Source organism: Mandrillus leucophaeus, unplaced genomic scaffold (genome assembly GCF_000951045.1).
Source record: "Mandrillus leucophaeus isolate KB7577 unplaced genomic scaffold, Mleu.le_1.0 Scaffold815, whole genome shotgun sequence".
NCBI lineage: Eukaryota > Metazoa > Chordata > Mammalia > Primates > Cercopithecidae > Mandrillus > Mandrillus leucophaeus.
The window spans coordinates 882838-908507 of record NW_012108864.1 but is presented as its reverse complement, the minus strand read 5'-3'; the positions used below and the strand labels follow the sequence as shown (position 1 = coordinate 908507).

The following is a 25670-nucleotide window of genomic DNA, read 5'->3' as shown; positions in this document are numbered from 1 at the left end:
TATATATATATATATGTGTGTGTGTGTGTGTGTGTATGTGTGTGTGTGTATATATGTGTGTATATATATGCTAAAATAGAAAATGAGAAGAGAATTACAAACAGCTATACAATCTGAGAAACAGGATGAGAATAGCATAAGCTAAATATTTAGTTTGGCTATAAAAAAAGGGAATCTTTACTTTTGGTAGTGACTTCCCTCAAAATTATTCTTGGAGTAAATGTCTCTCTCTTTTCCTTGTAAAGTAAGATATCAGAATTCTGGAATATTGGGACATATATAACTGACTTAATTTTACAGGGTCCTAGAATGCTCAAGGGACTTGTCCAAGGTCACACAGCAATTTAAGGCTCAAAGGCAGATTTATCCAAGCATGAATTTATTCTTTCCATTACTTCCTGATGCTTCTCTGTTGCTCCCAAGTTGAGTTTTTTCCCTAACATTCTCTGATCCCTACTTAACAATTAGCCCACCAAAGAACAGATCATATCTGGTAAGGAGGCCTTAGAAATTGATGATATTTAATATTTGTGGTAATATCAATTCTCAATTGTATTGCCAAAAAATGAATATTAAAGGAAAATAAAGAAAAATACACTAAGTACTAACAGAAATGTTAGGTAATAGAGAAAGCCAACCAGGTGTAGTTGCTAACCTGCTGGGCTTGTAATTTAACTTTAAAAATAATGAAATAGCCGGGCGCGGTGGCTCAAGCCTGTAATCCCAGCACTTTGGGAGGCCGAGGCGGGTGGATCACGAGGTCAGGAGATCGAGACCATCCCTGGCTAACATGGTGAAACCCCGTCTCTACTAAAAATACAAAAAAAAAAAAAGAAAAAAGGTGGCGGGCGCCTGTAGTCCCAGCTACTCGGAGGCTGAGGCAGGAGAATGGCGTGAACCCAGGAGGCGGAGCTTGCAGTGAGCCGAGATCGCGCCACTGCACTCCAGCCTGGGTGACACAGCGAGACTCCGTTTCAAAAAAAAAAAAAGAAAAAGAAAAAATAAATAATGAAATAATGAAGAAATACTCCAGCAGAGATGGTTAGCAATAGGAAGGCTTACCTAATGAGATGCTAGTTAATGACAGGAAAGAGCCCTGGGACAGCAAAGAGATTGCAGGCTGAAAGATTAGATAATATTAGAGTTTATCTTCCATTAAGATGACAAAGTCTATGAGAAATATGAGATTATGTGAAGTGACCAAACCTACACATTATTGGAATTCTTGATAGAGAAGGAGAAAAAGTAAACAACTTGAAAAACATATTTTAGAGAATAATTTAAGAAAATTTCCCTAATCTTGCTTGAGTGGTAGACATCCAGATATTACCAGACATTCAGATAAATTTAGAGAATACTTGTGAGAGTTTATGCAAGCCAAACATTGCCAACTCATATAGTCACCAGACCCTCCAAAGTCCATACTAAAAAAAAAAAAAAAAAAAAAAAAATTTAAAGCCAGTTACAGAGAAGAGTCAAAGCACCTACAAAGGACAACTGATTAGACTAACAGTGGACTTCTCAGCAGAAGACCTATACCAGAAAAGATGAGGATCTATTTTTAGCCTCCTTAAAGAAGAAGAAATGCCAGCTGAAATTTTATGTCCTGCCAAACTGAGTTTCATAAATGAAGGAGAAAGTCTTTCCCAGACAAGAAAACACTAAGAGAATTTGTCATCATTAGCCTGGTTCTACAAGAAATTTTCAAAGGATTTCTAAATATAGAAACAAAAGGACAACACAGAAAAAGATACATAAGTACAAAGTTCACAGATCTTGTAAAGCAGCTGCACAATAGAAACTTCAAAAGAACTAGCTAACAACCTTACATCAAGAACAAAATCTCACGTATCAACATTAACTTTTAACATAAATGCCTCAATGCCCTGTTTAAAAGATATAGAATGGCAAATAGGATTTCAAAAAAGACACAGCCATCTTCTGTCTACAAGAGACTCACCTACTGACTAAAGATGCATTCAGACTCAAAGTAAAAAGGTAGAAAAAGATATATCACATAAATGGAAAAGAAAAGCAAACAGGAATAGCCATTTTCATATCAGATAAACAGACATTAAACCAACAACAGTTAAAAAAAAAGACAAATACATTGTGTAATGATAAAAGGTTCAATACAACAAGAAGATTTAACTATCCTGAGTATATATGAACCTAATACTGAAGCACCCAGCTTTGTAAAATAAATACTACTAGACCTAGGAAAACAGATTAGTAGCAATACACTAATAGTGGTGGACTTCAACACCCCACTGACATTACTAGACAGTTAATCAAGGCAGAAAATCAACAAGGAAACTCTGGACTTACATTGGACTATAGAGCAAAAGGACTTAATAGACATTTATAGAACATTATACCCAACAATTGCAGAATATACATTCTTCTCATCTGTGCATGAAACATTCCCCAAAATTAACTGTATGCTTGTCTGTAAGCGATGTCTCAATAAATTCAAAAAAAATTGAAATCATATCAAGTATCTTCTTGGACCACAGTGGAATAAGATTGGAAATCAATACTAAGGAGAAACTTTCAAAACTATACAAGTACATGGAAACTAAACAACTTTCTCCTGAACAACATTTGTGTAAATAATAAAATAATGGCAGAAATTAAAAAAAAACTCTCAAATAAAAATAAAGACACAGCATACCAAAACTCCGAGGATATAGCAAAAGCAGTGCTAAGAGGAAAGTTTATAGCATTAAATGCTTACATCAAAAAGATAGAAAGATCTCAAATTAACAATTTAACATCATACTTGAAGGTACCAGAAAAACAAGAGCAAAATAAAATAAAAGCTATCAGAAGAAAAGAATAACACAGATCACAGCAAAAATAAATGAGATTGAGGCCAAAAAAAAAAAAAAAAAAAGATAGGATCAATGAATGAAAAGTTGATCCTTTGAAAGGCTAAACAAAATGGACAGACCACCAGCTAGACTAAGGAAAACAGAAAGATTCAAATAAGTACTAGAAATGATAAGATGACATCACAACTGTTACCAGAGAAATAGAAAAGATCATCAAAGACTACTATGAATACCTCTATTCACACAAACTAGAAAACCTAAAGAAGATGAATACATTCCTGGAAACATACAACCCCCAAGATTGAACCAGGAAGAAATAGAAATCCTGAACAGACCAATAACAAGTAATGAAATTAAATCAATAATAATTAAAAAAATCTCCCAATAAAAAAGCCCAGGACAAGATGGATTCATGGCCAAATTTTACCAGATGTACAAAGAAGAGGTGGTACCAGTCTTGGTGAAACTATTCCAAAAGAAATCAAAGAGGAGGGCTCCCTTCCCATCTCATTCTATGAATCCAGTATCACCATGATTATCAAAATCAGGCAAGAACACAACAACAACAAAAAAGAAAACTACAGGCCAATATTTCTGCTGAACATAGATGCAAAAATCCTCAACAAAATACTAGTAAACTACAACAGCACATGAAAAAATAATTCACCATGATCAGGGAAGCAAGGATGGCTCAACATACACAAATCAATAAACATGATCCACCACATAATCAAAACCAAGCACAAAGACCATATGATCATCTCAATAGATGCAGAAAAAGCATTCCATAAAAATCCAACATCCTTTCATGATTTAAAAAAAAAAAAACCCTCAGCAGACTAGGCATAAATGAAATGTACCTCAAAATAATGAGAGCCATATATGATAAACCCACAGCCAAAATCACGCTGAATGGGGAAAAATTGAAACATTTCCCCTAAGAACTGGAACAAGACAAGGATGTTCAGTATCACTACTCCTATTCAACATAGCACTGAAAGTCCTAGCTAGAGCTATCAGGCAAGAGAAAGAAATAAAAGGCATCCAAATTGGAAAAGAGGAAGTCAACTTATCTCTGTTCACTGAGATGAACAGGTATATGCCATGATCATATACCTAAAAAACCCTAAAGACTCCTCTAGAAGATTTCTAGGCCTGATTAGTGACTTTAGTAAAGTCTCAGAATACAAAATCAACATACACAAATCAGTAGCATTTTTAATACACCAGCACTGATATATCTGAGAACCAAATCAGGAACTTAATGCCATTTAAAATAGCTGCACAAAAAATACCTAGACATATATTTAACCAAGGAGGTGAAAGATCTCTACAAGGAGAGCTACAAAACAGTGATGCTTTAATTTCTTTAAATTGTAGATAACACCAATAAATGAAAAAACATTCCATGTTCATGAATTGGAAGAATCAATATTGTTAAAATGACCATATTCCCGAAGCAATCTATAGACTCAATGTAATTCCTAACAAATTACTAACATCATTTTTCACAGAATTAAAAAAAAAAAATCCTAATGTGTACATAGAACCAAGAGAAAGCCTGAATAGCCAAAGTACTCCTAAGGAAGAGGACAGATCTGGAGACATCACGTCACCTGACTTCAAATTATACTACAAGGCTATGGTAACTAAAACAACATGATACTGATACAAAAACAGACACAGATCAATAGAACAGAATAGAGAACCCCAAAATAAAGCCACATACCTACATCCGACTGATCTTCAATAAGGCTAACAAAAATAACAATGCAGAAAGGACACCCTATTCAATAAATGGTGCTTGGTAACTAGCTAGCCATATGCAGAAGAATGAAACTGGATCCCTATTTCTCATCACATAAAAAAATTAAGATTGATTAAAGACCTAAACATAGGACTTAAACTATAAGAATCTTAAAAGAAAGCCTGGAAAAACTTTTCTGGACATTAGCCTAGGCAAAGGACTTATAATGAAGACCCCGAAAGCAAATGCAACAAAGCAAAATTAGACAAATGTGACTTAATCAAACCAAAATGTTTCTGCAGAATAATCAACAGGATAAACAGGTAATCAACAAGATAAACAGACAACCTACAGAATGGGCGAAATTATTTACCAATTATGCCTCTGAAATGAATAATATCTAGAATCTATAAAGAACCCAAACAAATCAACAGAAAGAAAATGAACAACCCCATTAAAAACTGGGCAAAGGATATGAGCAGATATTTCTCAAAAGAAGAAATACAAGTGGTCAACCAACACATGAAAAAATTCTCAATATCATGAATCATAAGAGAAATGTAAATTTAAACACACTGAGATGCCACCTTACACCAGTCAGAATGGCTATTACTTAAAAGTCAGTGTGGAGCCCGCAGCAACTCCTGCTGTCGCTGGACACAGATCAGCCAGCACCAGGGACATGACCTTGAGACCTGAGATCAGACACAGACCTTCTGAAGGAAGTGGACTGCTCCTAAAGGATCCAGGAGACCCCTCCAAAACTGTGAGTGCCCTAATTGCGGAAGTGGAAAGGGAGACTCTCCTCTCCCGATTACACACCCCCACAGGAGAAGCTGAAGGCACTGGTATCCATGGCAGAGAGACTATAGACAGTTCACATCCCAGGACTCTGTGCAGACAACCCACAGTACTAGTCCAGAGCCAGGTAGACTAGCTGGATTGCTAGACCCAGAAGAGAGACAGCAATCACTGCTCTTGGCTCACAGGAAGCCACCTCCACAGGAAAAGAGGGGAGAGTACTGCATCAAGGGATCACCCCATGGGGCAAAAAATCTGAACAACAGCCTTCAGACAGAGACCTTCCCTCTGACCAAGCCTACCCAAATGAGAAGGAAACAGAAAACCAGTGCTGATAATATGACCAAAGAAGGCTCTTCAGCACCCACAGAAAATCACACTAGTTCACCAACGATGGATCCAAAAAAAGAAGAAATCTCTGATTTACCTGAAAAAGAATTCAGGAGGTTAGTTATTAAGCTAATCAGGGAGGGACCAGAGAAAGGCAAAGCCCAGTGCAAGGGAATCCAAAACCTGATACAAGAAGTGAAGGGAGAAATATTCAAGGAAATAGATAGCTTAAAGAAAAAAAATAAAAATAAAAAATTATGAAACTTTGGACAAACTTTTAGAAATGCAAAATGCTCTGGAAAGCCTCAGCAATAGAATTGAATAAGTAGAAGAAAGAAATTCAGAGCTCAAAGACAAAGTCTTAGAATTAATTCAGTCCAACAAAGACAAAGAAAAAGAAGAAGAAAACATCAATAAAACTTCCAAGAAGTCTAAAATTATGTTAAATGATCAAACCTAAGAATAACTGGTGTTCCTAAGGAAGAAGAGAATTCTAAAAGCTTGGAAAACACATTTGCGGGAATAATCGAGGAACACTTCCCCGGCCTTGCTAGAGACCTAGACATCCAAATACAAGAAGCACAAAGAACACCCAGGAAATTCGTTGCAAAAAGATCTTTGCCTAGGCACATTGTCCTCAGGTTATCCAAAGTTAAGATGAAGGAAAGAATCTTAAGAGCTGTAAGGCAGAAGCACCAGGTAACCTATAAAGGAAAACTTATCAGATTAACAGCAGATTTCTCAGCAGAAACCCTATAAGCTAGAAGGGATTGGGGCCCTATCTTTAGCCTCCTCAAATAAAGCAATTATCATTCAAGAATTTTGTATCCAGCAAAACTAAGCCTTATATATGGAGAAAAGATGTAGTCCTTTTCAGACAAATGCTGAGATAATTCGCCATTACCAAACCACCACTACAAGAACTGCCAAAAGGAGCTCTAAATCTTAAAACAAATCCTGAACCACGTCAAAACAGAACCTCTTTAAAGAATAAATCACACAGGACCTATAAAACAAAAATACAAGTTAAAAAGCAAAAGCAAAATAAGGTACACAGGAAACAAAGAGCATGATGAATTTAATGGTACCTCACATTTCAATACCAACACTGAATGTAAATGGGCTAAATGATCCACTTAAAATATACAGAACCACAGAATGGATAACAACTCACCAACCATCTGCTGCCTTCAGGAGACTCATCTAGCACAAAAGGACTCACATAAACTTAAAGTAAAGGGGGGAAAAAGGCATTTCATGCAAATGGACACCAAAAGCAAGCAGGGGTAGCTATTCTTGCATCACACAAAACAAAGTTTAAAGCAACAGCAGTTAGAAGAGACAAAGAGGGACATTATATAATGGTAAAAGGCCTTGTCCAAGAGGAAAGCCTCACATTCCTAAACATATAGGCACCTAACACTGGAGTTCCCAAATTTATAAAACAATTACTAGTAGACCTAAGAAATGAGATAGACAGCAACATAGTAATAGTGGGGGGGGCTTCAGTACTCCACTGACAGCATTAGAAACGTCATCAAGACAGAAAGTCAACAAAGAAACATTGGATTAAACTATACCTTGGAACAAATGGACTTAACAGATCTATACAGAACATTTCATCCAACAACCACTGAATACACATTCTGTTCAACAGTGCATGGAACTATCTTCAAGATAGTCCATGTGATAGGCCATAAAACAAGCATCAGTAAATTTAAGAAAATTGAAACTGTATCAAGCACTTTCTCAGACCACAGTGGAATTAAACTGGAAATGAACTCCAAAAGGAACCTTCACAACCATGCAAACACATGGAACTTAAATAACTTGCTCCTGAATGAACATTGGGTCAAAAACAAAATCAATATGGAAATTTCAAAATTCTTCGAACTCAACAACAGTAATGACACAAGCTATGAAAACTTATGGGATACAGCAAAGGCAGTGCTAACAGGAAAGTTCATAGCCCTAAATGCCTGCATCAATAAGACCCAAAGAGCACAAACTGACACTCTAAGGTCACACCTCAAGGAACTAGAGAAAGAAGGACAAACCAAACCCAAACCCAACAGAAGAAAGGAAATAACCAAGATCAGAGCAGAACTAAATGATATTGAAACAAAAAAAGTTACAAAAGATAAATGAGACAAAAAGCTGGTTCTTTGAAAAGATAAATAAAATAGACCACTGGCAAGACTGACCAAGAAAAGGAGAAAATCCAAGTAGCTTCACTAAGAAACAAAACCAGAGATAATACAGCTGACACTACGGAAATGCACAAGATCCTTCAAGGCTACTATGAACACCTTTCTGCACATAAACTAGAAAACCTAGAAGAGATGGAGAAATTCCTAGAAAAATACAACCCTCCTAGCTTAAATCACGAAGAATTAGATACCCTGAACAGACCAATAACAAGCAGGGAGATTGAAATGGTAATTAAAACATTACCAACAGAAAAAAAGCCCAAGACCAAACAGATTCACAGCAGAATTCTACCACAAATTCAAAGAAGAATTGGTACCAATCCTTTTGACACTATTCCACAAGATAGAGAAAGAAGGAACCCCCACCCCCTAATTCATTCTATGAAGTCAGCATCACTCTAATACCAAAACCAGGAAAGGACATAAGCAAAAAACAAAACTACAGACCAATATCCTTGATGAACATAGATGCTAAAATCCTTAACAAAATACTTACTAACCGAATCCAACAACATATCAAAAAGATAATCCACCATGATCAGGTGGGTTTCACACCAGGGATGCAGGGATGGTTTAACATATGCAAGTCAATAAATGTGATATACCACATAAACAATTAAAAACAAAAATCACATGATCATCTTAATAGATGCAGAAAAAACATTTGACAAAATCCAGTGTTCCTTTATGATGAAAACTCTTGGCAAAATCGGTGTACAAAGGATATAGCTTAATGTAATAAAAGCCACCTATGACAAACCCACAGCCAACATAATGCTGAATGGGGAAAAGCTGAAAGCACTCCCTCTGAGAACTGTAACAAGACAAGGATGCCCACTCTCACCATTTCTCTTCAACATAGTACTGGAAGTCCTAGCCAGAGCAATCAGACAAGAGTAAGAAATAAACACCATCCAAATCAGTACAGAGGAATTCAAACTGTCACTGTTTGCTGACGATACGATTGTTTACTTTGAAAATCCTAAGGACTCCTCCAGAAAGCTCCCAAAACTGATAAAAGAATGCAGCAAAATTTCTGGATAGAAGATTAACGAACACAAATCAGTAGCTCTTATCTACACCAACAGTGACCAAACAGAGAACCAAATCAAGAACTCAGCCCCTTTTACAATAGCTGTAAAAAAATAAAATACGTAGGAATATACCTAACAAAGGAGTCAAAAGCCCTCTGCAAGGAAAACTAGGAAACACTGCTGAAAGAAATCACAGACAATGCAAACAAATGGAAACACATCCCATGCTCATGGATGGGTAGAATCAATATTGTGAAAATGACCATACTGCCAAAAGCAATCTACACATTCAATGCAGTCCCCATCAAAATACCACCATCATTCTTCACAGTGTTAGAAAAAAATGTTTCTAAAATTCATATGGAACCAAAAAGCCCACATAGCCAAAGCAAGACTAAGCAAAAAGAACAAATTCTGGAGGCATCACACTACCTGATTTCAAACTCTACTATAAGGCCATAGTCACCAAAACAGCATGGTACTGGTATAAAAATATGCACATAGACCAATGGAACAGAATAGAGAACCCAGAAATAAATACTTACAGCCAACTGATTTTCCACAAAGCAAACAAAATCATAAAGTGGGGAAAGGACACCCTTTTCAACAAATGGTGCTGGGATAATTGGCTAGCCACATGTAGGAGAATGAAACTGGATCCTCATCTCACTTTATACAAAAATCAACTCAAGATAGATTAAGGACTTAAACCTAAGAACTGGAAGTATAAAAATTCTAGAAGATAACATTGGGAAAATCCTTCTAGATGTTGGCTTAGGCAAGGATTTCATGACCAAGAACCTAAAAGCAAATGCAATAAAAACAAAGATAAATAGCTGAAACCTAATTAAACTAAAGAGCTTTTGCATGGCACAAGGAACAGTCAGCAGAATAAATAGACAACCCAGAGTGGCATAAAATCTTCACAATCTATACGTCTGACAAAGGACTAATATCCAGAATCTACAACAAACTCAAATAGATCAGTAAGAAAAAAACAATCCCATCAAAAAGTGGGCTAAGGACATGAACAGACAATTCTCAAAAGAAGATATACAAATGGCCAACAAACATATGAAAAAATGCTCAGCATCACTAATGGTCAGGGAAACGAAAATCAAAACCACAATGTGATACCGCTTCACTCCTGCAAGAATGGCCATAATCAAAAAGTCAAAAAAGAATAGACATTGGCATGGATGAAGTGAACAGGGAGCACTTCTACACTGCTGGTGGGAATGTAAACTAGTACAGCCACTATTGAAAACAGTGTGGAAATTCCTTAAAGAACTAAAAGTAGAACTACCATTTGATCCAGCAATCCCACTACTGGATATCTACCCAGAGGAAAATAAGTCATTATTTGAAAAGATACTTGCACACACATGTTTATAGCAGCACAATTCACAATTGCAAAATTGTGGAAGCAACCCAAATGCCCATCAATCGACAAGTGGATAAAGAAACTGTGGTGTATATATGTGTGTGTGTGTGTGTGTGTATATATATGTGTGTATATATATGTGTGTGTGTGTGTGTGTGTGTGTATATATATATGATGGAATACTACACAGCCATAAAAAGGAATGAATGAACAGCATTTGCAGTGACTTGGATAAGATTGGAGACTATTGTTCTAAGTGAAGTAACTCAGGAATGGAAAACCAAACATTGTTTGTTCTCACTAATATGTGGGAGCTAAGTTATGAGGACACAAAGGCATAAGAATGATACAATGGACTTTTGAGGCTTGGGGGGAAGAATGAGAGGGGGACGAGGGATAGAAGAGTACAAATGTGGTGCATTGTATACTGCTTGGGTGCTAGGTGCCCTAAAATCTCACAAATTACCACTAAAGAACTTATGTCACCAAATAATACCTGAACCCCAATAACTTATGGAAAAAAAGAAGAAAAAAAGGGAAAACCAGAAAAGCCAAAAAATAACAGATGTTGGCATGGATGCAGAGAAAAGAAAACATTCATACACTGTTGATGAAAATGTAAATTAGTTCAGACTACGGAAAACAGTATAGAAATATCTCAAGGAATTGAAAATAAAGTTACCATTTGAATCAGCAATCTCACTACTGGGTATCTACCCAAAGGACACATGCAGTTGTATGTTTATTGCAATGCTACTTATAATAGTAAAGTCATGGAAACAATCTAAGTGTCCACCAACAGTTGATTGGATAAAGAAAATGTGGCAGGCCAGGTGCAGTGGCTCACACCTGTAATCCCAGCACTTTGGGAGGCTGAGGCGGGCAGATCACTGAGGTCAGGAGTTTGAGACCAGCCTGACCAACATGGTGAAACCCCATATCTACGCAAAATACAAAGTTAGCTGGGTGTGGTGGCAGACACCTATAACCCCAGCTACTCGTGAGGCTGAGGCAGTGAATCACTGGACCCAGGAGGTGGAGGTTACAGTGAACTGAGATTGTATCACTTCACCCCAGCCTGGGCAACAGAGCAAAATTCCATCTTAAAAAAGAGAAAAAGAAAAGAAAAGAAAAGAAAATGTGGTATATAAGCACCGTCGAATACTACACAGCCATAAAAAAGAATGAAATCATGTCCTTTGCAACAGCATGGATGGAGCTGGAGGCCATTATCCTAAGTGAACTAACATAGAAGCAGAGAATCACAAATCATGTGTTCTCACTTATAAGTAGAAACTAAACAAATGCTACACATGGGCATAAAGTCAGAGAAAATAGACTCTGGGAATGTCATAGTGGGGAAGGGATGATGGGTGAGAAATTACCTACTGGATACAATGTACAATATTTTGGTGATGGGCACACTAGAAGCCTAGTCCTCACCATTACACATGTAATACCCATGTAACCAACAAGCACATGTACCCCCAAATCTCAAATTTTTAAAAAAGAAGATAGGTCCTAAATAGGCATATCAAGGAGTGACTTCAGATTTCAACAGAGGTGGGATCTAATTCCAGCCTTCTGACCTAAAGAAGGGAAATTAACTTTAGTTGCTTATTTTCTGTGGTAACTGTTTCAGTAGTGGATCACACTGTAGCTCAGTTGATGATAGAACTAGCTTTTCCATTCAGATGTTGTCACAACTTGCTAAAGGCTTACATTTTGGATCAAGCTTGACATACCCTCCTGCAATCCCCACCTTGCTCGTATTACTACCTTTCACAGTGACTGCAGAAAGAAGAAAACTTTGCTTCAAAATTTAAGAGCAAGTTTGTCTATGCATTAAAACATTTTTTAGAATAAAACAAATTAGGATTAAACTGTAATTTCAAAATAATCGTAAATCAGATTGAAATAAACTAGGTCCTGCACAACTTACTCAACTATGTGGTCAGTGTTCCAGTTCCTTTTATCTTTTCTGAATTGGTATCATTTACTCCCTTAATCCCTTTTAATTGCTCGAAAATTTTAGTTCTACCTATTGATTATGGTGCCTGGCACATAGTAGAATGCAAATTTTATGAATGTAGTCAATCATTAAAAAGTAACTGAGGTGAAGAGGTTTCAGAAATGGGAGTAATAGAAGAGTTGATTGACTTAACGTCTGATAAAAATCCATTGCTTCTGTAAACACCATAAAAAATTTACCAATCTTTAAAGTTCAAATCTATAAGTATGGATTTCACAAAACTTTCTTGATTCCAGTCTTCAGATGAGTCATTTCTTTAGATGGCAGTGAGGTACACCAGTGTATTAGTGTGTTCTCATGCTGCTAATAAAGACATACCTTAAACTGGGTAATTTATAAAGAAAGAGGTTTAATGGACTCACAGTTTCACATGGCTGGGGATGCCTCACACTCATGGTGGAAGGCAAAGAAGGAGCAAAGATACATTTTACTTGGCAGCAGGCAAGAGCTTGTGCAGGGGAACTCCCATTTATAACACCATCAGACCTCATGAGACTTGTTCACTATCATGAGAACAGCGCAGGAAAGACCCGCCCCCATGATTCAATTACTTCCCACTGGCTTCCTCCCACAACACGTGGGGATTATGGGAGCTACAGTTCAACATGAGACTTGGGTGGGTACACAGCCAAATCATATCACCCAGAAAGACTAATTAATTGAGAACTCTGAGCCATTTTTATTTCCTCACTGGGAAACTAAGTTTGTTCATGGGAACTAAGGTTTATTTTGGGTCTTAGGTAGCAAGCTCTTACTTTGCCATGTAAACCTTGGAATCCTCTTGTTACCATCAAATAACAGTCATTCTTGTCTTATAGGACAATGCTAAAAGAAAGAAAGAAAAAAGGAAAAAAGAGATAGTGTACTTTATATATGTAAGTTTGAGCAATTTTTATTTTCAAGTTTGCAATAAAAAGTTCTAATTCTAGGTTACAAGGAGTCCTTTAAATGACTTTCAGTGCTCTCATAGAATAATAAAAGTATAGTATTCAAATCAAAGACAGCCTGTAATCCATTTTGTAGTGGGTTAACTCTATAATTTAGTGATTAACTCTGCTAGTGTAGCCAGACTCCCTGGGTTCAAACACCAGCTCTACTGCTTAGTGGCTTCTAGAAGAAAAGCTCATTTAGTCATTTTAAGATCCTGTCTTCCCATCAGCAAGAGGAAAGGAGGTTATTATGTTAAAAGTGATAATACATGTTGTGTTTAGCAGAGCATGTTGCACAATCTAAGCAGTCAATATATATTAGCTATTATAATTTGGAGTATTGTATTGAATGCTAACGTTAATTATAACAAGACCACTTGACAACAAGAATTCATCCTGGGGAACATATTTTGTAACAGTACTTAACAGAATTGTTAACATTGCCAAGGGAAAGAGGGGATTTTGTCTTTCTTCAAATACTCATAGAATTTTCATGTGGAAGAGGAGGCCAAACCTAGACAAATAGGCAGTAGTTACGGGAAGAAATATTTCACCTTAATATCAGCAAAAATATCAGACAACATGAGTTGTCCAATGATGAAGCAGTCTCATAGTAAACTTCTAGTCACTAGAAGCATTCACATAGAGGTTGGATAACCATATGGCAGATATATTTTCCCTAAGTCTTAACATACCAGTCATTCTGGACTTATTTCTGTTCCTGGAATATCCCCCTCTCTTCCCCATCTGTGGATCTTCACACATATGCTTCTTCTGCTCAAAAGACTCCCACTTCTTTCTCACGCTCCATCCAACACATATTTATTTCTTGTGTTTGACCCTTTTTCATCCTTCATGTTTTAGACTCAGCTGTCTTTGATTTATCTTTCTCTTGCATTCTTTACTTCCTATGTCATATTATGCATTCCAGCTAGCTGTAATTATTTTTTTCAATTTCTATTTTAGATATGGGGAGTATGTGTGCAGGATTGTTAGATGAGTATATTGTATCCAAGTGGTGAGCATAGTACCAAATAGGTGGTTTTTCAACCCATGCCTCCATCCCTCCCTCCTCTAGTACTCTGCAGTGTCTGTTGTTCCCATGTATATGTCCATAAGTGCTCAATGTTTAACTCCCACTTATAAGTGAGAATACAGAGTATTTAGTTTTCTGTTCTTACATTAACTTGCTAAGGATCATGGCTTCAGCTCCATCCATGTTTTTGCAAACGACATGATTACATGATTTCATTCTTTTTCATGGCTATGTAATATTCCATGGTATATATGTACCACATTTTCTTTATCCAATTCACCATTGATGGACAGGTAGGTTGATTTCGTGTCTTTGCTATTGTTAGTAGCAAGGTGATGAACATATGAGTGTATGTATCTTTTTTGTATAATGATCTTTTTTCCTCTGGTTATATGCCCAGTAAAGGGATTGCAAGGTTAAATGGTAGCTTTGTTTTAGGTTCTTTTGAGAAATCTCCAAACTGCTTTCCACAGTGGCTGAACTGATTTATACTCCCATCAACAGTAGATAAGTGTTCCCTATTCTCTGAAGCCTCGCCAGCATCTGTTTTTTCTTTGTCATCGTTGTTTTGATTTTTTTTTACTTTTTAATGATGGCCATTCTGACTTATGTGAGGCCAAAACAGCATGGCACTGGTCCAGAAACAGGTGCATATAACAACTGAACAGAATTGGAAACTGAGAAAGAAAGCACCATACTCACAACCACCTGATCTTTGACAAGGCAACCAAGCAATGGGGGAAAGGACTCCCTATTCAATAAGAGGTGCTGAGATAACTGACCAGCCATATGCAGGTTAATAAAACTGGGCCCCTACCTTTCCCCATATATAAAAATTAACTCAAGATGGATTAGGGACTTAAATGTAAGACCTCAAACTCTAAAAATCCTAAAAGAAAATGTAGGAAATACCCTTCTTGACATTGGCCTTGGCAAATCATTTTTGGCTAAGTCCCCAAAAGCAATTGTAACACAACCACAATTTGATAAATGGGACCTAATTAAGCTAAAGAGCTTCTGCCCAGCCAAAGAAATCATCAGCCAGGAGTGGTGGCTCATGCCTGTAATCCCAGCATTTTGGGAGGCCAAGGCTGGCAGATCACCTGAGGTCAAGAGTTCAAGGGTAGCCTGGTCAACATGGTAAAACCCTGTCTCTACTAAAAATACAAAAATGAGCCAGGCGTGGTGGCACATGCCTGTAATCACAGCTACTTGGGAGGCTGAGGCAGGAGACTTGCTTGAACCTGGGAGGTGGAGGTTGCAGTGAGCTGAGATCGTGCCACTCTACCCTGGGCAACAGAGCAAGAATTGGTCTAAAAAAAAATTATATATATATATATATCTCAATTGAGGAAACAGATAACCTAAAGAATGGGAGAAAATACTCTCAAACTCTGCATGCAACAGAAGTCTAATATCCAGAATCTATACAAACTTAAATCAGCAAGCAAAAAGCAAATAATCCCATTTAAAAAATTGGCGAAAGACATGAACAGATGCTTCTCAAAAGATGACATACAAGTGGCCAACAAACATATAAGAATGCTCATCCTCACTAATCATAGAGAAATGCAAATTAGTTGTAATTATTTTTTTGTTTCCCTTTCTCAAAAGACTGAAAACTTACATTGCTATATCTCCAGTGTCTGGTCCATAGTAGATGCTCAATAATTTTTTGTTGTATTTATGTGTACATCTTAAATAAATGGTTACTGTTTTATATATATTTATATGTATACTCTAAATTTCCTTAAAACTCTCCAAAACTACGATGATATGAAGAGGAATGAAAACTCTTCATCTTAGCCTTTTGTTTTTGTTTTTGGATCGAGGCAAAAGAAATCCTATTCAAATATAGAAATTGTATTGATATTCAGTATCATATCATTCTTTTTTTAATTAATTTTTTTTTTTTTGAGACGGTGTCTCACTGTGTCATCCAGACTGGAGTGCAGTAGTGAGATCTTGGCTCACTGCAACCTCCACCTCTTGGGTTCAAATGATTCTTCTGCCTCAGCCTCCTGAGTAGCTGAGACTACAAGCACATGCCACCATGCTCGGCTAATTTTTGTATTTTCAGTAGAGACGGATTTTCACCATGTTGACCAGGCTGGTCTCAAATTCCTGACCTCAAGCAATCCCCCCGCCTCGGCCTCCCAAAGTGCTGGGATTACAGGCATTAGCCACCATGCCCTGCTGAGTATCATTTATTTTTGACATAACCAGCCTCAGGTTACTCTAGTATAAAGGCACAAACTCAAATGTCTGTAGGGACAAAATATGTAATGTATAGGTAAAGTGCACCAAGCATTTCATTAGAAAGTGGGGAATGGTGACATCTAAGATGAACTAGAGAGTACTTTCCCCATTTAAAGGCATTCACATTTCACTGAAAACAATAACAAAACCGTGTGCAAGAAACAAAACCGCTCCGTGAGTCTGATGTGATCTTTCTACCGCCAGTCTGTTACTTCTGCTCTAGGATAATAAGATGCAGTAATTAAATTCACAGAGTCTCCAAACAGTAGTTTAGTTTCATATAATTTAAAAAATATATAGTTAGACTTGTTTACTTAAAATTCACCTGTATCTTATTTTCTTTACTGTTTAGTGAAAATGGTAAGATAATAACAATGGTAGACAAAAATAGAATCAGATAGACTAGCATTAATTAGAATAAAGGGTTCCGACAACGTAATAAAGTAGTGATATTCTAAAGTTGAAATTATATGCTTTGCCCAAATTTTTTTGAACATCAGGTTTTTGAAATTTGTAAATACTTGAAATAATAGTTCTTAGCAGGTGCAGAGGAAAATATTACTAGATCATTTGATTTCGTTAATAGATACTGCAGATTAGCTTTAAATGAAAATTTTGCAATGAATTTACATTTGATTAATTCCAGGAATTGCTTAAGATTTAAACTTGTAATTTTGAGTTCATGACTTAGTGACTGCAAGGTCACTGAAATGTGCCCTGACATTATCATTAATTCTCCAAACCTCAATACTTGCATGCAACAGGATAGAGTTTCTAAATGTGAAGCTTGTGTTTATCTCTTTTTCTGTTGCTTCATCTTTTGCATTCTTTTAAAAATTAGTGTGGATTTTCAAAAAGAAATGCAGAAATCTTTTAAATAATTTCTAAACTTTTTATTTTGAAACAAATTTAAAGAAATGTTGCAAGAACAGTGCAAATAACTTTTTTGGTTTTTAAGAACAATTTGAGATGGGTGCTCCATTACCCCCAGATACTTTAATGTAAATTTTCTACAAATAAACATAGCTAAATACCACCATCAAATCCTTAGACTCAAGGTTCACCAGTTGTTGGAACTGTGGCCTTTGTACAGCAAAAGGATCCAGTTTAGAATTACATGCTGCATCTAGTTTTCATGGCTCTCGTCTCCTTTAGTCTGTAACAGTTTCTCAGTTTTTCCTTGACCTTCACGACTCTGACACTTTCGAACCTTCATGACCAATTGTCTTGTAAAGTATCGGTTGTTTCTTTATTTTTTGAGTCAGGTTATTATTCATCTTTGGCAAGAATGTCAGAGAAATGATCCTCTTTTTTCCATTTCATCACATTAGGTTGTGCGTGATGACAATTTGTGCCATTTTGTAGGGAAATATTTTGTAGGTATGTGCTCCATTCCTCATTAAGCTTTCAATTTGTTTATGTTTACCTATGTGTTTGTTTCCATCAGCAGACATTCATGGATTCCTAGTTTGCTTAATTAAATATATTTTATTTTCAAATATATTTTAACGTTTAAATGCAGCCACAGGCTGGTATCTGTATTCTTGGATGTGTCCTCATCATTCATTGCCAATCCCTTTGTAGTAAATCCATCATGCTTCTATCAATCTACCTACCTACCTGTCTATATCAATCAATCAAGCAAGCTATATAACTATCTATCCTTTTGTATCATCTCTCTCTATCTTCTACATATCATCTTTAGCTATGTCGAGTATTGAAAATAGTGAGACCCCACTAGCAATGATCACACCTAGCACTCAGTTGTCTACTAAAAGAAGCTAGGATTTTTTGGAAAAACAGGTGTTTTCAGGAATTGGACAAAGAAGGTATACAATGAGGCAGAAATAAATTGTGGAACCAGAAAGTAAAAAATAAATCATACACACACGCATTTTAATCTACATTTTATGTCTCTTTATACACTTGGGAATTAGGAGTTTATGCCCACTTTGCTCATTCTAAGCCAACACTACCAAGTTCATTCTAGTTTCCTTCTTTTCCAATTGTTATAACTCCCCTGATGGATAGTGGGAAGCCTGACTCCCCTAATGGGGGATATATCTACTTTTATCATCAACCTGCTCTTATGAAATCAATCGCCTGCCACTGCCTCTGTCCTGTCTTCTTGCACTGACACCTTCTTCACCCCACTTGGGCTCTGACACCCCACATCTCACTGCTTCAGTGCTCATGTCCTCTTCACCCTTCTAAGTCCCCACTTCCCTCACTGGGTCGCTGTGGCTCCCCAAGTACTAGTATGTACACTTACCTTGCTAGGACCTACCTATGGACTTTTGGATTGAATTTTTCAGGAAAAGAAGAAGAAAAAGAGAACAGAATGGTACATGTGAGTAGAAAATAAATCCTGGAGAAATAAAAGGATACCAATGCCCTGGCCCACTAAGGAATTATACACTATTTGGTGTGCACATACCCTTTGATGCCAACAGTATAGGGGGGTGGAATGCCAAGGAGATGTATAGACAGTGTAAAATAATTACACTCTAAGCAAAAATATGAAACCTTTAAACACTGCTTTCCTCAAGCATCTCAAGTAGCTCCGATGTCTATATGTGTCAAATTAATATATTATCCCTTTCTCTAAACAAACAGAAAAAAGTCATGGCTCATTGGTTTAGAGTTTGAATCCTTGACACCGCATTTGCTTCTAGGTTGCTTATAATCATATTTAAAATGGTGTTGTGAACAACACTGCTGCTATGAAAATTTAAATTTTATTTATTTCTTGCTTTTGTGATTAACCTGTCAAGCTTAACATTTGTGAGACCGTAGTATAGAGGACTTTGTATTTATTATCCCTCTAAAATGCAGTATGCAGAAATGTTCTCTAAACCTTTCCCTGACCTGAAATCCCAGGGAAATCTTGTAATAATAGATTTGTTTATAGGCTGGCTGTGGTTTTTGCCTTCAACAGAGTCTAAAATGCCGTAAACGTCTCTGGTATATATTACATTTTTGTCTGGATTCAAAATATGTTTAAAATTAATTTTAAGACTCACCAAAACATCCTCATGAAATCAACAAATTAGATCAAGCAAAAGACAATTTAAACATACCATACAATATATGCCCCTTATCTGAATGTGGATATGTTGGTATAGTTGATCTCAGTCACTGAATTCTCATGAAGTTGCCATAGAAAATGAATAGATGTTCCTTAAAGTAGCTATGGGGCATCAAGGCTACCCAGATGAATACTTTCCTTAAAGAATAACTATGGCCTCAAATACAAAACTGATAAATCCACAAACACTAATTTTTTAACCTTAATTCTTTCTACTCTACATTTCAAATGAGAAACATAAAATAAAGATGATACCTTGTATCCAGGATCTTTAAAGAACAATCTCTAATTTCAAAATAAATCAGAGATGAGGCTAGAATAATAACACATCTTACATTTCTGTAGCACTCATATTTTTGCAATATAATTTCTGTAATGCTTTCTTATTTGCTGCTCAGAACAGTACAATAATTATATAAAAAAAAAATTCTGGCCTCCTATATATCCTGGGATTCAGATCCTTGTTCCCTGCTCTGCCTCACAATTGGATATATGACTTTGGACAAGTTATGCTAACTTTCTGCACCTGGAAAATACAAAATAAGAGTTGGATCAGATTACAGGACCTTAGGATGGCTTTGGCAGTCTGGTCAAACCTACAGCCTCTTTAAGAATAATGTTTTAAAATTCATCATGTAAAACAAAATAAAAAGGAATATAAATAAAACCAATTATACTGAAATTCAGTTATCAGAGTATTAAAAAAACAAATTTGGCTGGGCACGGTGGCTAACGCTTGTAATCCCAGCACTTTGGGAGGCCAAGGCGGGCAGATCACGAGATTAAGAGATTGAGACCATCCTGGGCTACATTGTGAAACCCTGTCTCTACTAAAAATACAAAAACTAGCTGGGCATGGTGGCACACGCCTGTAGTCCCAGCTACTCTTGAGACTGAGGCAGGAGAATTGCTTGAACCTAGGAGGCAGAGGTTGCAGTGAGCTGAGATCGCACCATTGCACTCCAGCCTGGCGACAGAGCAAGACTCCGTCTCAAAGAAAAAAAAGCAAATTTATGATATGGTAATATGTGTGTCTCCTTATTATGCATTAAATCAAAGGTCTAGTGGTGAATTCATAACTAATTTTAATGTAGTAATGAGTATAAATAGCACTTTAAGGTATCTGCAACAACTCTAATGTGATTTTTAAATATCCATAATTTCTATTAGTGACAAAGTCACAGGTACTTCTAACAACACTGTGGTTCATTCCCTACATTCGTCATTAATGGAAATACTAAATGTTAATAACAAGCTAGAGAAAATAAATATATAACCTCTTTTTCTCCCATTCAAATTTACAAACGTCCTGAATTCTCTTCATTAGTGATCCCAAAGAGACTTTCCAACAAAAATATTCCAGGACTTTGTGAACACTCCTGTTAGATAGGCAGGGTGGCATACATCTACATCCACTCTCCTCAAGGGGCAGTCCACGGATCAGCTGTGTCAGCATCACCTACCCGGGAGCCTCTTAGAAATGTAGAATCTCAGCCCCCACCTCAGATCTTCTGAACCATAATCTGTATGTTTACAAGATCCCAAGTTGATTTGGAGTCCACCCAAATGTTTGAGAAGCACTGTTTTAGATTAAGTTGTTCAGTCTGTATGGGTGCTTTTCAAGCTCTGATCAAACCCAGTGCCTCTGGATTCCTTGGATCTATAGTGAACTTCCATTTTTGAAAACTTACCCTTATACCCAAAGTCTAAGAAGCTGGTGAGACAGGCCTACCAGCGAGGAGAGCAGCACTCTTGGACGTGCAATGGAGATTTTAGTAGCAAATGTACATTAGGAGCTATTTAAGGATGAGTAATTTATGGGGTTTGGATTGCTTTGGTGAATGGAAGAGCTCCAGGTAGATTGTTTGAGATTTGGCTGAAGCAAATTGTCTCTGAAAAGTGGGAGAGGAAAGGTAAGTCTGACCACAAAACTATACAGAAACGCAGTTCCAAGTTTCACTTTATTAAGTATATGCAAAATTTGTCCCTGTGGTGTGGTTTGAACACCATAACTATTTGCATATCACAGTTAATGTTCTTGTGAATATGTGTTTTTCATGGCTCTGGAGCCAATTATATAGATCTATAAAATATTAAGCAGTTAGTGTTTTTCAAACTGAATCGTATCTACATGGGGAGGAAAACCAGCTCATAAACTACTTAAAGTGAAATTCTCTAATAGAAATTTCAGGCTGGGTGCGGTGGCTCACACCTGTAATCCCAGCACTTTGGGAGGCCGAGGCAGGTGGATCACAAGGTCAGGAGTTCAAGACCAGCCTGGCCAAGATAGCAAAACCTCATATCTAATAAAAATACAAAAATTAGCCAAGCATGGTGGCGGGTGCCTGTAACCCCAGCTACTCAGGAGGCTGAGGCAGAGAATTGCTTGAACCTGGGAGGCAGAGGTTGCAGCGAGCCAAGATCGTGCCACTGCACTCCAAGCCTGGGTGACAGAGCAAGACTCCATCTCAAAAAAAAAAAAAAAAAAAAAGCAATTTCAATGCAGTATGTGTTTTTGAGCATCTAGTTTTCATCTAGTGGTAGAAATTTAGGTATCAATAAGACACTGCCCCTACCATAAATGAACGGCCAGTTTATTTGGGAAGTGGGCAAAAAAAATCATTATAACAGTGTAAATTCTATGATAGAAGCAGACACGCAAGACATTAAGGAGTATGTGGAACTACATGGGATTTGAAGTTCCTTTTTACTCCCTCACTCATTGACTCAATTATTTCTCCGTTGGTCCATTCTTAGGTTCATTTATTCAACATTATTTATGGGTCATGACCCATGTCACACACCAGTCTTTATGACGGAGTGTAGAATGCTGACATTGAAAAGGCTAAAATAGGCATAGGTTGAAATTACTTTGGGTTCCGTATGCCCTGTTTAGAACATTGTGTCTTATCCAAGGGAAGTGGGAAATTCTAAAGGATTTTTAAGGAATGAAGTAACCAATCAGGTTTAATTTTAATATAATCATGATTGGGGCAGTCACGAGAGGTGATCCAAAAGAAGTCTTCAGAAGATTATTTCGTGGTTTTAAGCCTGGAAAAATCATTCTTCTGTGCATTTACAGGTCTTTTACATATTTAAAAAAATCATTCATTTTTTATTAATAATATCTACAGTTGGTCAAATATTCAGCTTGTGTTGAAATATTATAGTATGACACATTTTTTGTAGTCAGGTCTTAAAAATCTTTGGTTCAACAATAAAACTAACCGTTTTTTCTACCATTATGTTGCAGCTTTGGACACTTGTCTTGATCTTATGGCCAGTTATTATTTTCATAATTTTGGCTATCACCCGGACCAAATTTCCTCCAACTGCAAAACCAACTTGTAAGTAAATGAAATTTGTTTCTTTCCCTAATTTTCAGATTCTAGTTAAAATTTATTTTGGTACCACTTTAGTGTTTCATTTCAATTTTTTTTTTGGTATAGTGTTTTCACTTGGAAGGATCAATACGAACAATTTGTGTGTTTTTTACCCTAGATTTTCAAGTTGGTCAGAAAGTTGAGTTTGTAATATTATCTAGAAAAATACGAAGCTTGTAGAAGCCAGAAAATATTTTAGCCTTTTTAAAATTTTGACCCATTGATTATCCATTTCATACATTTTGCCACGATATGCACAACACAAACAAGCAGCAACCTAGCGCTACATCATTCTTTACTTTTGTAATGGAAGCCGTAGTCTTGTATTTGATCAACTGAACAAATGAAAATCCAGAGTAGTATACACATCTCTTCTCTCTCTTTAGGGCTGGTATTTGAGTGGTGTAAGTGTGTCAACACATTTAGTTCAAGAGAAGATTGTTCTCTAATTAGTGCTCTTTCAGTTACATTTAGTAATTGTCAAGTTGTAAAATGGGCAGAATGCCTGACACTCCGTTATTTTCTTTTGGATCCAGAATGAAAAAGTAGAAAGGACTAAGAAAAGTCCTCAAAACTGAGGGGGATGAGGGTTTTAACCCCAGCGGTTTGACGAATGCTGTTTTTGTTTTTGTTTTTTCCCTGTGAAGCCAGTTTTCTTAAAAGAGGAGGAAAAGTCAAACCAGATGCTTCTTGCTTCACAAAGCAGCCATCTCCTAAAAAGCTTCTTGTAAATCAAATTTCTATAAATCAGATTGTATTTCACAAAAATTGCGGTAATTTGCTATGTAAAAGAAGACAATGCTGAGTTATTTTGTAAAGAGAGTAAAAAGTTAGTGACTTTTAAAAATAATTACAGTGTTTTTGAATCACCCAGTTCTAAGAAATCAGATGAGAACCAAAGCAGAATTTACATGAATCATGCACAATAGGCTAATTCAAAAGAAAATGTTAATTCAGTTAGTGGAAAGCGTTTGAACTCTTGGTGCTAGAATAAATAATTCTTTACATTTAAATAGTAATTTATTTCTGTTTTGTTTTGTTTTGTTGAGACGGAGTCTCGTTCTGTCACCCAGGCTGGAGTGCAGTGGCGCGATCTCAAGTCACTGCAAGCTCTGCCTCCCAGGTTCACACCATTCTCCTGCCTCAGCCTCCCGAGTAGCTGGGACTACAGGTGCCCGCCACCACGCCCGGCTAATTTTTTTTGTATTTTTAGTAAAGACGGGATTTCACCGTGTTAGCCAGGATGGTCTCGATCTCCTGACCTCGTGATTCGCCCACCTTGGCCTCCCAAAATGCTGGGATTACAGGTGTGAGTCACCACACCCGGCCAATAGTACTTTATTTCTAAAGGATTTTTTCTCAAGTCATTTGAGTTATTGATGAGATTTTATTAGATTGTTCATAAAAACAGCATAATTTTGCTCTCTGCATATTATGTGTATATTAGCTACTTATAACAGATTGGCTCCATCGTATGCTGTTGGAGTTTATATGTTTGTTCATATCTTAAGTAGCATGGGCCTCAGAAATAATCCATTTATATATTTGCACGTATCTTAAGTAGCATGGGCTTCAGGAATATCATATAAGTAGGATAAATACTCTTAAATAGTTAATATGCTAACTAGCAATTTTCCCAGGTTCAAGCAGTACTCTGCCTCAGCCACCCAAGTAGCTGGGATTACAGGCAACCTGCCACCACACCGGCTAATTTTTGTAGTTTTAGTAGAGACGGTGTTTCACCATCTTGGTCGGGCTGGTCTTGAACTCCTGACCTCGTGATCCACTGCCTCGGCCTCCCAAAGTGCTGGGATTACAGGCGTGAGCCACCAAACCTGGCCTTTTCCCTCGCTTTTGTGGTAGAAAGAGAATAACTTTGAGATGTCAGTTTAGATTTAGATGCTTTTATCCTGTTTTTTTAAATTGCTCTTGTTTTTCTTTGTTTCTCATATATGTCTTTTATGCTGAAAGATTACAATTGGCCAATAATTCATCATAATAAAAATATTTCTTGATCTCATACTGTATACCAGACACTTAGTAAGGTGGTGACTGTATTATTCATCTCACAGTTAAGAAAACTAATGCACAGAGAAATTAAGTAACTTGACCAAGATGGTATAGTTAATAAGTAGTGGTGTCAGGATTTGAAACCAAGCAGTCTGGCTCCAGAATCTGGTTTTAAGCTCATGAACTCACATTTCTTACATCTGTTAGTCAGTACTAATTTTTCACATTGCATCATTTACATTTTGTAAAAGTGAACTAAAATTAGAAACTAGGAATAGAAGCACCCCTGCTTTGTCTCAATTATGAAATCAAGAAATATGGGGAGTAGGTGCATTCCAATGTATGTATTAAGAGTTATCCTAACTATTAGTATTCAATGCTACCTGTGTCCAACTGATTCTTCATGAATCATTGTAGCTGAAGTATCATAGAAATTAGGTCCTCTTTAATAGAGTTAAAATCACTTGTGGGCTACCGTGCTAGTGGGGCAATAGAGAAGCGAAGATGGAACTCTAGAATCCACCTCTAGATGAAACTCAGCCGTGGTGGGTCCCTTAGTTTTCATCATTAGATCATGGGTGTGCAGGAGAGCG

General features: G+C 36.8%; 1 protein-coding gene across 1 annotated transcript in view; it reads left to right on the top strand.

The window, feature by feature from the left end:
* The window catches only part of ABCA12 (ATP-binding cassette, sub-family A (ABC1), member 12), a 227578-nt gene that overhangs the window by 3893 nt on the left and 198015 nt on the right, over window positions 1-25670 (top strand). The window contains exon 2 of the mRNA XM_011967889.1: window positions 22938-23031. Coding sequence (XP_011823279.1) covers window positions 22938-23031 — 94 coding nt within the window. The remainder of the gene's footprint in view (window positions 1-22937; window positions 23032-25670) is intronic.